Here is a 16742-nt window from a genome sequence, read left to right on the forward strand (position 1 = left end):
GCAGGTCAGGAAGCAACAGTTAGAACTGGATATGGAACAACAGACTGGTTCCAAATAGGAAAAGGAGTACGTCAAGGCTGTATATTGTCACCCTGCTTATTCAACTTATATGCAGAGTATATCACGAGAAACGCTGGGCTGGAAGAAGCACAAGCTGGAATCAAGATTTCTGGGCGAAATATCAATAACCTCAGATATGGAGATGACACCACCCTTATGGCAGAAAGGAAGAGGAAATAAAAAGCCTCTTGATGAAAGTGAAAGTGGAGAGTGAAAAAGTTGGCTTAAAGCTCAACATTCAGAAAACGAAGATCATGGCATCAGGTCCCATCACTTTTTGGGAAATAGATGGGGAAACATTAGAAACAGTGTCAGACTTTGTTTTTCTGGGCTCCAAAATCACTGCAGATGGTGACTGCAGCCATGAAATTAAAAGATGCTTACTCCTTGGAAGGAAAGTTATGACCAACCTAGATAGCATATTCAAAAGCAGAGACATTACTTTGCCAACAAAGGTTCGTCTAGTCAAGGCTATGGTTTTTCCTGTGGTCACGTATGGATGTGAGAGTTGGACTGTGAAGAAGGCTGAGCGCTTAAGAATTAATGCTTTTGAACTGTGGTGTTGGAGAAGACTCTTGAGAGTCCCTTGGACTGCAAGGAGATCCAATTAGTCCATTCTGAAGGAGATCAGCCCTGGGATTTTTTTGGAAGGAATGATGCTAAAGCTGAAACTCCAATACTTTGGCCACCTCATGTGAAGAGTTGACTCATTGGAAAAGACTCTGATGCTGGGAGGGATTGGGGGCAAGAGGAGAAGGGGACGACAGAGGATGAGATGGCTGGATGGCATCACTGACTCGATGGACGTGAGTGTCAGTGAACCTGGGACTTGGTGATGGACAGGGAGGCCTGGCGTGCTGCGATTCATGGGGTTGCAAAGAGTTGGACACGACTGAGCGACTGATCTGATCTGAGTGACTAAATAACACAAGAGCAGAATAAGGTACACAAAATGTTCTCAATATTTGAAATAGTTGTTTTCTATGTTCTTTGTCTTGCACTGACATGCTAACTTTTATCATCTGATTGTAGTAGTAACAGCACTATTTTATTAACTTTTTGTACCACATGACACTTTCCTGTTAACTACATAGCTGCCGTTTAAGTGAATTCTAAACATGACTTCAATTTCCTTATGTAACCTTCTGAAACTTCCCTTAAATGTGAAATATCTTACTAATGATTTAACCTTCCTTTACATTGAATACATCCTCATTCTGTGGGAAACTCTATTCACCATTGTACAATATCTAGATTATTATGAAATTCAGAAGATATCAATCTGTTAATGCCATGGCAATTTTATTCATAAAAAAGGAGATAAGGATTATTGTCAGCTGTGGCAGAGGCAGAGGTGGCCCCAAATGTTTTGTCCACTCTCCTGCATCTCTCAGATCCCTACAATTAGAGCAGTTACGCAATAAATTCTGGCTGAGAGTCTATGGATGGAAGTTCCATGCAATGCTTCCTAGGAAGTGCCACACAATGCTCTCTAGGAAGCACTGCAGAGCCCTCAGGTTCTTATCATCTGCTGCTACACCTGACAATATGCAGAGATTCCCATCAGCATGACTTCCTGGGTGATGGTGTGGAGCACAGCCTCACCAGCAAGTATTATGAGAAAGAAAGAAATTACTGTCATGTTAAGCCATGGAGAGTTTGCTAAGTTGTATTATCATTAAAAAAAAAAAAAAAAAAAACCTTTAAATAATAAAAGGCCCTCCCAAAGGCAAAGTTTTTAGAGTTCTCTTTGAAGTCATCAACAGCCTACATATTACCTGTGTAATAATCTGGAAACCTTGAAGAACCTTATATTTAAGGACTAAAATATCCTGTAGTAACATTTACTAAATGGTATAACTTAGAACACTAGTTCTGGGGTATGATAACAGATACTATATGGGAAAATTTGGTCCCCTGGGTAAATATTTGGGAAATGTTGCAAAATAAATAGCTCTTCTGAGGAGTCACCAAACATATAAGCATGACATATGTTCCACCAATATTCCTTTAATCCAGTTTTCTAAACATAAGCATGGAACACAGTTTTTCCATTCAATATCTTAGGGTAGCAACTTACAGAATTCTAATTTTGGAAAGCTAACATTGGGAAAAGTTTAGTACTTCTTTTCAATAGGGCTGCTAAGTGATAGAGGGATTATGTGTATTTCATATACTTCAAGAGCTTCAGATAAATGGGCACAATATAAGGAAGATAAAGAGGTTATATGTTGGCTCAAAAAAGAAGCCTCTTTACTCCTAATGAAGTGCTTGGATGAACACAAACAAGGACAACCCTCAGCTTCAGCTGGCAGCATTCGAGCTCCAAACCGGAATCATTTATTTGAGTGAGTGCCTAAAGCATTTGAACCTTAACTTCTCAGTCCTGACAAAAATTTTCTGTTACATAAATGCAGAGAGGATGTGGAGACAAGGGAGCCCTCCTATACTTTGGTGGGAATGTAAATTGGTATAGGCACTATGGAGAAGAGTATGGAGGTTCCTTAAAAACCAAAAATAATAGATCTACCATAGAACCCTGCAATGCCACTCCTGGGCATATATCCAGAGAAAAATACGATCTGAAAGGATACAATGTTCGTTGCAGCACTGTTTGTAATAGCCAAGATATGGAAATAACCTAGATGTCCATCAACAGAGGAATGGATAAAGAAGAAACGGTACATATATGCAGTGGAATATTACTCAGCCATTAAAAAGAGTGAGATAATGTCATTTCCAGCAACATGGATGGACCTGAAGATTGTCATAATAGGTGAAGTCAGACAGAGAAGGAGAAATATCATATGACATTCCTTGTATGTAGAACATAAAAATAAATTATACAAATGAGTGTACTTACAAAACAGAAAGAGACCAACAGAGAAACTGGGAGAAGGATGGGGGGAAGGGATAGTTAGGGAGTTTGGGATGGACATGTACACATGTACACACTGCTATATTTAAAATAGATAACCAATAAGGACCTACTGTAAAGCACATGAAACTCCACTCAGTGTTATGTGACAGCCTGGATGGGAGGGGGGTTTGGGGGAGAATAGATACATGTACCTGTATGGCTGAGTTCCTTCCCTGTTCACCTGAAACTATCAAACAATTAACATTGTTTCTTAATGGTCTACACCCCAATACAAAATAAAAAGTTTAAAAGACAAAATAATTTTCCTGTTACATATACAATTTGAGGCAGATAAACAAAGGGAAGTACAAGGTATATACACACATAAGCTTGCCTGTGTGTGCACATGTGTGGATATATGTGTGCACACACATATGTATGTATATATAGATAAGAACATAAAAATGACTTTTTTCCTCTCCTTAGAGAGTTGAGTCAGCTGTGCAAACAAGTAAAGATGATGTCTGCCAAGATTTTTAGGTAGCCTTTGAAATTACATATTGATCTAACTCTGTCCACATGAGAGCTATCCACATATACTGAGGCTCTCTCGCTTTAATCTGTCTTTTACACACAGCTCCCACCACAGCTCCTATGAAATATACGGGTAAGTTTATTTTATATCTTTGATGAAGTAGGTTTACTTTCATCCTGTGTTTTTATTCATTAGACTACATGGCTTAAGTCTAAACTTTAAAGACCTTGATATTATGCATTTTATCTTTAGCAGTGTCCTTGAAATTTTCTTTTAAAAGTTGTATAGAAACCTCAATTTTAATCTCTCAAGCTTTCACTGGCATTACTGTGTACTTAATATGCTTTGTGTATTTAATATTCTCTTTTTAAACTGTATACATATATATTTATTTTTATTCCTGCATGTGAAGCCCCTACTCACCATATAAATCAGGTAGAGCCTACTGCTGGCTTAATACTTCTGTAAATGAACAAGGCAGTGATTGAAAATATAGGTGTTCATGTATATATAGATACATACACACATAATTATGTGTGCTATACACACATATGCACAAATATGTGTGTGTAAATATCCATGATTAGTTATCCCAAGGATAAAAGTGATGACACAAATTTTACCTTATTGTTTTATACTGGTAACTAATACTGTGAAATACTTTACAGTGTATGTGTATTGTGTACTTTACAGGTTTTTGGATAAAATTTGTTTTATTTAATCTCAAAATAATTTTATTACTTGCCACATACAGAATATACTCATTTTCATTTCTTGTCTGTTGAATTTAGATATAACTTTCTAACATCAGGTTATTTAAAACCGCTATTCAGTTTGTACAAATGTCTTAAAAAGAATATGTAAAGTTAGGTATTGACCAAGAACTCATTTATATACGTATATATATTTTTTCTTTCAGAAAAGTATATGGGCTCTTCAGTCAGATGACTGGGGTTTTAATCCTTGTTTTGGCATATATTAGTTGTGTGACCTCAACTAGTTGTCTAAAGAACATACAAGGTCAATGAGATAACATTTGTGAAACACTTTTTTCAATAACTGACAGATAGTAAGCTCCCAATACATGTTAACTCTGGGACCATATCATCATTAAAATGTATAGGTCTTTGACTGCCTATACAATCTAGAATTGCAAAGCATATAATAAAATTCTTTTCATTTGTTAGACTACAAAAAAAGAATGAATCACTTAAACATTTTTATCTACTATATAAAATCTGCATTCATCTTTACATCCTAAATTTAAATCTACCATATGATTTAATCTTCAGCTTGAGACTATAGGTAGGCTTAGAGTTAGTTTCTTTAACAAGAAAGAAAATCAGGAATATGATGACTGTATGAAGCTCAGTTCACAAACCTATTATTATTAACAGAGCTGTGGTCAGAAATTGGACTCTGTGATCCCCCATCTAGAACTCTTTTTTATGCACCTGTCATCTGCTTCCTAAATATGTTGTAATATTTACAATTACACAATGGACTTTACTCTTCCTCTTTCACTTCACAAGGGATAAAGTCCATGATTCAGCTGATTGAGAAAAACTGTCCTAAAGGATTTTCTGAAACCATGCAAAAGCTAGAAGAAAGTTTATTAACGTTTATAAAAGAAAGTTTATTTATTAAATTTCATAAAATTGAAATTTTAAATAATCTTAAAAATAAAGTTTAAAATATTTAAAAAATCTTTTTTAAAGGGTCAAATGTTAAAAGAGTAGCTATTTCATTGTTAATTAATAAGGACAAACAAACCCCAAGGAAAAAAAAAAAGATGAACAAGTATATTAGCAGAATTACTTTAAAATACAAATGCCCATATAATTAATAGGTTAAACTTCACTAAATTATTTACCAATAAAATAAGCACTTGTTAAAAATAAAGTTCAGTATGAACCAGTGTGTGTGATATATTGAGACAGGCATTCGCAAACACTGCTGGGTACATGTATAAAAAGAAATTTGCTAATACTCTTTCTACCAAAAGAAAGTATGTATTATTGATCCAGAAATTTCACTTTTGCTGTTTAGTAGGCCTAAGTACATAAATAAAACTACACATATGAATTTTTAGCATTGTTTTTAAAGTTCCATTAAATATGATATGGGTTATTTAAAACACAATACACTTTTATTACAAACTATTTTTCAATAATTGAAAAAAAAAACAGTTAACACTATTCATAATATGAGAATATCTCCAAGGTACCTGAATATTAAAAGAGGCAAGTAGCAGACGTTATGATTCACTGCATGCACTAGTCCATATACATATGGATATAAATTTGTGGGCAAAATCTTTGCAACCCCACGGACTGTAGCTTGCCAGGCTCCTCCATCCATAGGATTCTCCAGGCAAGAATACTGGAGTGGGTTGCCATTTTCTCCTCCAGGGGATCGAACCATCATCTCTTACGTTTCCTGTATTTGCAGGCAGGTTCTTTACCACTAGCACCGCCTGGGAGGGTCTTTCTCTCAAAGTGCAAGGCCTTTTATTTGGTTAGATTTTAAAATACTGACTTTATTTTAAAGTAACTTATGTATACACTTTTTTTTTTTACATTAAAAGTTCATCCTAAATAGAATTATTTAAGTGTTATGTGATGATTGTCTTTTTATCTGAAGAGATTGAAGATAAATTTAATGATTTTTAGTTTGCATAGAAGAATTTTTCTGTGGTCACGAAACTTCTGTAAAACTAACAGAAATGATAGTGAAGAACTTCCAGTTATAACAATAGGCTATTTCCTTTTTTAAAGTTTGTTTGTCATCCTTGTCGACTGACAGTCTCCAGTTTTGTTTTGCAGTTATTAGCCTCAACACCCTTTAGATTAATGCTGTATGGGAAAGTGTACTTTATTTAAACTTCAAGAAATGAGTTTTTCAAGTTATATCATACAGGAAAGTCAGACTGAAAATTCTTTCATCTGCACTTCCTATCCATCCCCAGGTCTTAGTTTATCATCTGAAATAATGATTGTGTATAAAACTGAGTGTATTAAAGGTCACTCAGCAAGTTTAGTTCCTTTAGTCTCTCGGGTATCTGATATGCTTGGATGGAAAACGGTGTGTGATGCACGCACACAAAGAGCTGCAGAGGATCTCAGATGTGGGCGATGGATCTTCACCAGAATACAAAAACAGACTCTAAGGATCCATATCAGTATTGAGATGAATGTAGGTTTCTTTCTTTTTCTTTAAATTTCTCTTGCAACAAAACACTCACTGAGATGTGGCATTGTCTTTCTCTCTCTTTTTTTTCCTTAAAGCATAAACTTTCAAACTTTATGTAATCATAAACTGAAATCAGGATTTCAGTGTAGGGTTTCTAGGGAATATCATTTGATCCTACTAAGAATTAACTGTTCAAATGTTGGAGCATTTGACTGAAAAATTCTTTTTAACCTTTTTTAAAGGTGAGTCAATGTTTTTTTTCATTTTTTAATAAAAGATTTCTATCTTCCAAATGGTAGGAAATGACACTACTATATAAAAACCCTTAAGAAGTTACAGAACAACAATAGCAAGCAGGAATTTTCTTGAGGTCATCAGGCTTTTTAAAAAAAATTAGGTTTGTATTGTTTAATAACTTATCAATCTTCTTAACTTTTATTTGTAAAAAAAAATATTAAAACCTTGTCCACTAGTCTATGGCATTTTGCTTCTTGTTTAAAATCTTATGTTTATCTGTACATATTTGTGAATATTTAAAATAATGTACTATCCAATGTGATTAACTGCAGAACTTTCATAGTCTACTTAAGCTATTTATACATGATTTTTCATTTAAATTATGAATGAAAATCAGCATTAATAAAAATAAATATAGAATTATTTCCTATAAATGATTTGTTACTCTTATAGCAACATGCTTTCTTCTATGCAATTATTAACTATTTATTATTTTAGAGTTATTGGTTTAACTTTCTATCTGAATTACCCAATTTTTGGTGAATCTGACATTTGTCTACATGGCGAAATGCAATGTGTTCTTGGATATGTTATTTTTAAGTGAACAAAGCTATTATAATTGTACTGGGAATGGTAAATTATATTAATTTCAAATAATGATTCTAAATTTAATAATTTTGTATAAATTATATAAAACTTGGTAACATGATAAAAACAAATCAGAATGAATGATTTTAGCTTTTTAGGAAGCTATGACAAATACCAGTGCATTATTTTCCTGAGTGATGATACCAAATTTAAATAAGATAAATCATTTTGAAGAAATTTAAAGTTATAATTTAATTAGTAATGGAATTCATACATAACTGTAATGGCATAAATTTTCTGTATCTCAGTTTCTAGAATTATCAAGTTATATATTGAAAGGTATTTTCAAAAATCTTTGCAAGTACTTTTCAGTCTTTTCTTCACTATGTGGTATTAAAATAGTAAAAGAAACATTGCTTTTAATATCGGTTCAAAAAATGATCAAAAAATTTCATCATCTGGAAGGTCCAGTGGTTAACTGGACTTTGAGAAGAAAAATACATAATTTTTTTTTCATTTACCAGAATCATTATAAGACCAGAAAGATAAATCCAAAACATAATCACCAGAGAGCAGAGTAGCCTGGAAGGATCTCAAAATTATAACCAGAGAGGTATTAGGACAGAGTGTACTGAAAAATTTGTAATTTACCTTGGAAGTTATAGTTGCTACCTATGTATTTCATGAAAATATTTGGCAAAGTTTATTCAAATATATTTGAATTATGGATTCTTTGGTCCTGAAGAATTGGTTCTCTGTTTTCTGATTTAATCACAAGGTGTTTTTCTTTTTCTTTTTTTGGTTCACTGGCCCAAGTCATACCTGAAAGTTCCAAAGAGCACTGTTCTAAGCTAGAAGCTGCAATTTTATTTGTATGATAGTCTTAGTTTCTCTATAAAGGACAAATCATCTCATCAGATTTTATGGTAGTCTCAAGTGTTTTGCAAATAATCATTCCTACTTGTGTAAAATATGTTTATTAGATTTAAAAAAATAATACTTGGTCAATATGCAATAATATTTTACCGTTATGATCGCTTAAAATAACATGTTATAATAACATTTGAAATAAAAACAACATGGTATGATAGGAATTTTTATCTCATTTAATCTGATTTGACATTTGAAATTTGTAAAGACCCTGATGCTGGGAAAGATTGAAGGTGGGAGGAAAAGGGGATGACAGAGGATGAGATGGTTGGATGGCATCACCGACTCAATGGACATGAGTTTGAGTAAGCTCTGGGAGTTGGTGATAGGGAAGCCTGGTGTGCTGCAGTCCATGGGGTCACAAAGAGTTGGACATGACTGAGCTGAACTGACATTTGAAAGCTTACATGATATATATCATATCCAGTTAGAGAAAATTGATCCACAGAGAATGATATAATATTAAAACCCAGAAGTGACCTAAATTACTTGACTTCAAAGCCCAGAATCAGTATAATTCCTGTAGACTGTATAGTATCTTACAACTTGAGGTAAAAAAACTTGAGGTAGAAAAAAAATATATAATAGTATTTCCATCTTGGATATATCAAAAATGGCTTCAGATAGTTCTATTTAAACCAATATGACTTTAAGGGAATCACCTCAACCTTATAGCAGCCCCAGTAATCAAGTATTCCAAAAGTACTCTAAAAGATAAGTTTGTTTCTAAAAGAATCTTTAGTATACTACATGAAGTCCAATGCATTTATTGTTTTAATTTTTTAAAACTGTCACCAAAACAGTTATAAGTTCTAACATGTGAGAGGTATCATTTAGTGAAGTATATTATTTTATGTCTATTTTTTTTCTATTATATATTTTAGGTCCATATATTTTGATAGGATGGAAATGCACAAGTAAATTGGAAGGTTTGTGGTAATTTCAGTGAGAAAAGGTGTTGGAGATCCCCTGACCTAATTATTTAAACATTTTCCACAGAGCCCTTGGGTTCTTTGGGGATGACTCAAGAGTCCATACTTTGACCAGAATAGCTTTTCTTTTAACTATCTTTATACACTGGGATTGTGTGTAAAATTAGTATTAGTCTAATGACCTTGTGTTTCCTTATGATGAAACACAAGATTTAAATGACTGATTTAACTAGCTGGATATGAATCTACATCTTATTCATGGCTGGGGAATCATAGCTTTGTAAACACACCTAGAAATCATGTAAAAGTGTAAAAAGGAACTTTCATCATTCATATTCCACCTGCTTGTTGCAGTAATCATAACCAAAATTCTAAAACTGGGTCATCTAGGTCCTGGCATTCATTGATGGCACAAGTATGTACTTCTGTAACCCGAAATTGTTTTAAAGTATTGTAGTTTACAACCCAGGAAATTTTACCTCTGGCCAAGACTTTCCTTGGGCTTCCCTGGTAGTTTAGATGGTAAAGAATCTGCCTGCAATGTAGGAGACCTGGGTTTGATCCCTGGGTTGGAAAGATCCCCTGGAGAAGGGGATCTTCCAGTATCCTTGCCTGGAGAAGCCCATGAACAGACCATGGGGTCACACAAAGAGTTGGACATGACTGAGCGATTAACACTCACTTCAAGCTTTTCCTTGGTGGCATTTCCCAGGGAACATAGCATTATCCACATATCTGAGTTATTACAGATTTTCAGGCAACTTTCTCTAATATTCTGACCTATTCATTGGAGAGGCTTCTTATAGCTCAGTCTCGGTTTCTGCCACCAGATTTCTAACCTAGTGGAAAGGCATAATGCTCGTAAGTTCATTCCAGAAACACTCCATTGATTTGACAGAAAAGAAAAACCAGAGAAACTCTTAGTTCTTTCAAAGATAGCTCACATGTAGATATATTCGTGAATTCTACAAAAGGAATAAAATGTATAATCTCTGAAATGGTAGAGCTAATCTCCCTACAGACTCAAGAAAGGTATAAGATAGTTCTACCTTATAAATCAAATCTGCCTTTTTATTTTCTCTTCTTGACCTGGTGGTGGTGGTTTAGTTGCTAAGTCGTGTCCGACTTTTGCAAACCCACGGGCTGTAGCCCGCCAGGCTCCATTGTCCATGGATTCTCCAAGGGAGAATACTGGAGTGTGTTGCCATTTCCTTCCTGACCTAAGTCCAAATAATTAGTTTTCTTTCCTAAACCTGTGATTATTCTTCTTTTCCTAAATTTAAGCACTTTAAGCAAGCAATAAATTGCTGCTGCTGCTGCTGCTAAGTCGCTTCATGTCCGACTCTGTGCGACCCCACAGACGGTAGCCCACCAGGCTCCCCCGTCCCTGGGATTCTCCAGGCAAGAACACTGGAGTGGGTTGCCATTTCCTTCTCCAATGCATGAAAGTGAGAAGTGAAAGTGAAGTCACTCAGTCGTGTCCGACTCTTCGCGACCCCATGGACTGCAGCCCACCAGGCTCCTCCGTCCATGGGATTTTCTAGGCAAGAGTACTGGAGTGGCTTGCCATTGCCTTCTCCAAATAAATTGCTACAGATATCTATATCTTACTGTTTCTTATGACAAAGAAATAACAAACAAAACTTAAAGTTAGCAGGTAAAATAAATTTCAATATGTAAGAAGCTACATTATTAAGACAACCAAACATATAAGGCAGAAATATTATATGCTCTACATAGCTGCATTTGAGAGAAGAGTGGATACAAACAACACTGCTTTTTGAATATAAACATTAGTGGGAAAGCAGCTGAGTAGAATGTGCTGAGTAACTTGAACTTTTCTCTTATGTACTCAGTGTATGTCTTGCATAATGTGTTTGTCCCTCTTTTGCTGCAGGTGAATAAAACTACAGGTAACCCTTGAACATAATAGGTTTAAACTTTGTGGGTGTACTTTACACAGAATTTTTTCAGTAAATATCACGGTACTGCCTGACCCACAATATGTAGCTGGCTGGATCCATGGATGCAGAGCCACAGATAAGAAGGGCTACACTGTTTGTTATACAGGGATTTTCCACTGTGTACAGGGTCCATGTCTGTCACCCTTCTGTGTTGTTCAAGGGTCAACTCTATTTGGAATTTTGTAGTATGAAGTATAAGGTTAAAGTACGATTAGAATGGCAACATTCACTCATGGTGACAAGATACTGAAGCATAATAAATGAACACAAGTACAGCAGTCCCTCTTTTTTCCACAGGTGTGGGCAGATACCTTCTAAAACCTTCGTGTGGCTGAAATCACAGATAGCACCAAGCCATAAGTAGAACTCCCCCTTATTCTATGGTTTCAGTTACACTCAGTTGACCTTATTTGACCATGGGTGAGTGAAACCATAGAGAGCAAAGCTGCCGATAGAGCAGGACAAAACTCACGTGAAATATCTTGTCTATTCTTAAAAAAACAATGTAAATTTATATCAAGGTAACAAAAGTGAGTCAGGGAGTTCAAAATTTGAAAAAGTAGACAAATTCAATCTCACCTTTCAGTACATGTATGCAGGAATGCTACAGCAAAACTTCTTTCTTTGTTTATATGATTCAGACCAGTGTTAGAGTAGTAACTGTCTAACCATGCAATTCAACAGAATAAATTACTGACTGTTTTCTTGCACTTGACTTATTAGCAGTGTGCTGTGTGAACTATTTCACTTCAATTTTAGGACAAAGCAGACAGAACCTAGGCAGTACCCAGTCTGCCCATTATTTGATATCTCTGGGCTCAGGGTCCTTGAAAGTCATAAATAATGAGTTTTAAGGTTTTGAGAGGAAGACACTGAAGAGCCTGTTATTCCCTGGATCATCCAGTGGACGTTCTTGGGACCCTTCCCTGTAGGCCATGGGGCTGCTTGAATAAAGGGAAATGATTCAGGGATAGGTCTGGTATATTCTCGACTATGACAGCATATAGTCCAAAAACAGGCATATATTCACATATATGCCATTTTAGAAACAGTAGTTCAGTAATGTTTAGAACAATTCATATTCCATCTGTCAGAATCGCAAAGGACATTAATATTGATTAATTTTATGGTTCCATGAAAACTGTAAGGGGGTGTACAATTATATTTAGCAAAGGGGATTCTACCTGAGAATTATCTAGTCATTACTATCAGGTTTACATAACATTTCCTCGCATAATGTTTCATCGCATTATGACCACCCTGGCCAAAGCCATAAAAGGTAACCCTCCATCCCCAAGAAATTAATAAAAAACCCCACTACTTGCTTAGGAACACATAAAATTCCACAGGAAAAATGAATCATTTGTTTCACCTTGTACGGTGTTTGTTTACATTGGAAAAATCATGTGACACTAATGATGATATACATTTCATCAGGACCTCAATGTGAATCCATTTGTCCATCCCAATATACAGTGGAAGAATCTTTGGTATTAGGCACAGGCGAGGGAAATCATAATGGATAAAAAATAAATAAATTGCCATGAAAAAGTGCCTATAATTCAGTCTTTCTACATTTTGGGGAAAATCTAATTTTTCTTATTTCCTTACTTATGCAATTAATTCTTTAAAAAAACTAAATGGCTCTTCAAGTGGACAGAAATAGTAATAAAATCATCATAGTGGTATTTCTACCACAACAAAGCTAGGGAGGGAAAACCTGAGATCATAACAAATTATAATTTTTATTATCTTCTCAAGATTGAAAAAAATGTCTTTTTGTCTTTTTTGTCTGTAGCATCCATTCTGTTGGCATTTTTATTTTCCTTTGTCAGGGCATTCTGAAGTAGGGAAATTTTGTTTGTAAGCTACAAAACGCATTCCATTTATCAATATTAGGTCAACCTCATTTTGAAAAATGCTGTTGCAACCAAAATATCTCAGATGAACATGTTTTCAAATATTAGAATAATATATTCTTTGTTACAATAGGATCTACTCATTCTACTTAGAATTTCCTTGCAAGAAACATGGGCTGCGATCGAAACTGTGGGCTCGTCACTGGTGCTGTCATTGGTGCAGTTGTGGCTCTGTTCGGAGGGATTCTAATGCCAGTTGGAGACATGCTTATTGAGAAGACAATTAAAAAGGTACAAGTACTATCAAGAATATTTCTTGTCATTTTGATTCGTTCCATTTTAATCCCCATTTTGCTTAGGGTGCCTCTTTTGTATTTCACTTTAACTGGCAATTTTTGGTCTCCAACATAATAAACCACTGAAACTCTATATTATAGAGAAATGGTCATAGTATGATTCATATTCTATACTAATGCACTGTCATATTAAATCTAAATATCCAATTTTTGATTAAAAAACTATTACAGGTATGCAGGTAAGTAGAAGTAGCGGCTTTTAATTATGTTCAAAGATTATGTTGATATGCTTTTTTGTACACATATATACCATTTTTATTGAAAGAAATATTCTTTAAATTCTACAGTACTTTAAAATTTTCTAAAGTTTCACATACATGATTTCATCAGTTCAGTTCAGTTCACTTCAGTCGCTCAGTCGTATCCGACTCTTTGCGACCCCATGGACTGCAGCACACCAGGCCTCCCTGTCCACCACCAACTCCCAGAGTTCACTCCAACTCATGTCCATCGAGTTGGTGATGCCATCCAGCCATCTCATCCTCTGTTGTCCCCTTCTCCTCCTGCCCCCAATTCCCTCCCAGCATCAGAGTCTTTTCCAATGAGTCTACTCTTTGCATGAGGTGGCCAAAGTATTGGAGTTTCAGCTTTAGCATCAGTCCTTCCAAAGAACACCCATGATTTTATATAATTCCATAATAAACATTTTCCTTTATTTTTATGTTGCCCCAACTTACCTCCTCACTGGTAACCACTTGTTCTCTATATCCACGAATCTGTTTCTTTTTTGTTTTACTCATTAGTTTGCTGTATTTTTTTAGATTCCACTATAAGTAATATCACGAGCTTCCCTGGTGGCTCAGATGGTAAAGAATTTGCCTGCAATGCAGGAGACCCGGGTTTGATCCCTGGGTTGGGAAGACACCCTGGAGACGGGAATGGCAACCCACTCCAGTATTCTTGCCTGGAGAATTCTATGGATAGAGGAGCCTTGTGGGCGACAGTCCATGGAGCTGCAAAGAGTCAGACATGACTCATGACTAACGCTTTTACTTTTCCTAATATCATATAGTATTTGTTTTCCTCTGTCTGATTAATTTCACTTAGCATAATGGCAACCACATTCATCTATGTTGCTTCAATTGGCAAAATTTCATTCTTTCTCTATGTCTGAGTAATATTCCACTGCATATAGATACCAAATCTTCTTTATCCATTCATCTATTGGTGGACATGTAGGTTGCTTCCATACTTTGGCAACTGTAAATAATGCAACTATGACCACTGGGGAGCATGCATCTTTTCAAATTACTGTTTTTGTTGAATACATACCCAAGGATGGAAATGCTGGGTCATACAGAGTTCTTTATTTAGATTTTGTGGACACCTCCACCCTTGCTGAATCAATTTACATTCTCACCAACAATGTATGAGGGTTCCCTTTTCTCTACATCCTCACCAACATTTATTATTTGTGTTCATCAGAGATACTGGCCTTCAGTTTTCTTTTTTTGCAATATATTTGTCTGGTTCTGGTATCAGGGTGATGCTGGCCACAGAATGAGTTTGGAAGTATTCCTTCCTCTGCAATTTTGTGGAATAGTATGAGAAGGATAGGTTTCAATTATTTTCTAAATGTTTAGTAGAATTCACCTGTAAAGCCATCTGATCCTCAAATTTTGTTGTAAGTTTTTAAATTACTGATTTAATTTCATTATTGGTAATTGGTCTGTTCATACTTCCTATTTCTTCCTGGCTCAGTCTTGGGAGAATGTATCTTTCTAAGAATTTTTCCATTTTTTAGTCTAGATTATCCATTTTATTGGTATACAGTTGTTCATAGTAATCTCTTATGATTTTGGGTATTTCTGTGGTGTTGGTTGTAACTTCTTTTTCATTTCTGATTTTATTAATTTGGGCCATTTCTCTTTTTTTCTGATGAGTCTAGCTAAAGGCTTATCATTTTTACTTATCGTTTTCAAGAGCTAGTGTTTAGTTTCATTGGGTTTTTTTTAGTATCTATTTCATTTACTTCTGCTCTTATCTTTATGATTTCTTTCCTTCTACTATCTTTGGGTTTTGTTTATTCCTCTCTTTCTAATTCCTTTAGGTGTCTGGTTAGGTTGTTTAACTGAGATTTTTTTGTTTGTTTCCTGATATAAACCTGTATAGCTATAAATTTCTGTTAGAACTGCTTTGCTGCATCCCTTAAGTTTTGAATTGTCATGTTTTCATTTTCATTTGTCTTCAGGTGACTTTATATTTCCTCAGAGATCCATTAGTCGTTAAGAAGCATATTATTTAGCCTCCACATGGCTTGTTTTTGTGGCTCTTTTTCATGCCATTTAAGACTCCCTTTTAGAAAGATTACTGCTCAGTCTGTACTAACAAAAGGCACTCTGGCCTAGTGTGGTAGAATACACAGAACTGATGGGTGATGGCATGCACTGGGATAAAAGGATTAAATAGGGAAAGAGAGGAGTAAAAGTTGCAAACAGTAAGATATCCAGTTGAGTTACTGAAGGAAACGTATTCCCTGGAAGAATATAAGACAGAGGTTTTACAAGTAATTTGATATGAACATCAGTATGTATTTCAAAGGTCGGTGCTCAGACAGATTTTATCATTACTATAGAGATTACATATAAAACTGAACAGCAGGTTTGCTTTCTAGAGAGTTTGAATGTAGAAACAAAAGGTCAGAAAAACTGGCCAACAGTAGGAGTTGCATTTCTGAATTATATGTAAACCCAGCAGTAAAGATTCCACTTGTAATTCTGGAGACATGGGTTTGATCCCTGGGTCAGGAAGATCCCTGAAGAAGGAAATGGCTACTTTCTCCAGTATTCTTGTCCGGGAAATCCCATGGACAGAGGAGTCTGGCAGACTAGAGCCCATGGGGTCACAAGAGTTGGACATGACTTAGCAACTAAACCATCACCACCACAGTGAGCCAAGTGCCTTACCTCTACCTCAAGAGCACTTAGTTTAATGCTGTTTATTTTACAAATATATACAAGTTTTAGTACTGGTCAGTTTTTGTTTACCATTGAAATCATTACCATTACTAGCTTCATTTAATGGACTAATACCAATTTGGGAAAGTTATAATCTGCATACAAACACCATTTAAAAACAAAGGAAGGGGGGAAGGCGCCAAGATGGCGGAGGAGTAGGATGGGGAAAACACTTTCTCCCCCACAAATTCATCAAAAGAGCATTTAAACATCGAGTAAATTCCACAAAACAACTTCTGAATGCCGGCAGAGGACATCAGGCACCCAGAAAA

At 35.4% G+C, this 16742-nt stretch overlaps 1 protein-coding gene across 2 annotated transcripts in view; it reads left to right on the forward strand.

Moving 5' to 3' along the window:
• The first annotated feature begins 3490 nt into the window (after positions 1-3490).
• The window catches only part of LOC104994513 (platelet glycoprotein 4-like), a 41149-nt gene continuing 27897 nt past the window's right edge, over positions 3491-16742 (forward strand). Inside the window, exons 1-2 of one of the 2 annotated variants that reach the window (XM_010848126.1) lie at positions 3491-3587; positions 13291-13448. In XM_010848126.1, the coding sequence (XP_010846428.1) occupies positions 13329-13448 (120 nt within the window). In that variant the 5' untranslated portion in view covers positions 3491-3587; positions 13291-13328. Of the gene's footprint in view, positions 3588-6501; positions 6651-13290; positions 13449-16742 lie in introns of those variants that run through there. The other variant, XM_010848127.1, reaches the window with a different exon arrangement.

Source organism: Bison bison, unplaced genomic scaffold, assembly GCF_000754665.1.
Source record: "Bison bison bison isolate TAMUID 2011002044 unplaced genomic scaffold, Bison_UMD1.0 scf7180017864260, whole genome shotgun sequence".
Taxonomy (NCBI): Eukaryota; Metazoa; Chordata; class Mammalia; order Artiodactyla; family Bovidae; genus Bison; species Bison bison.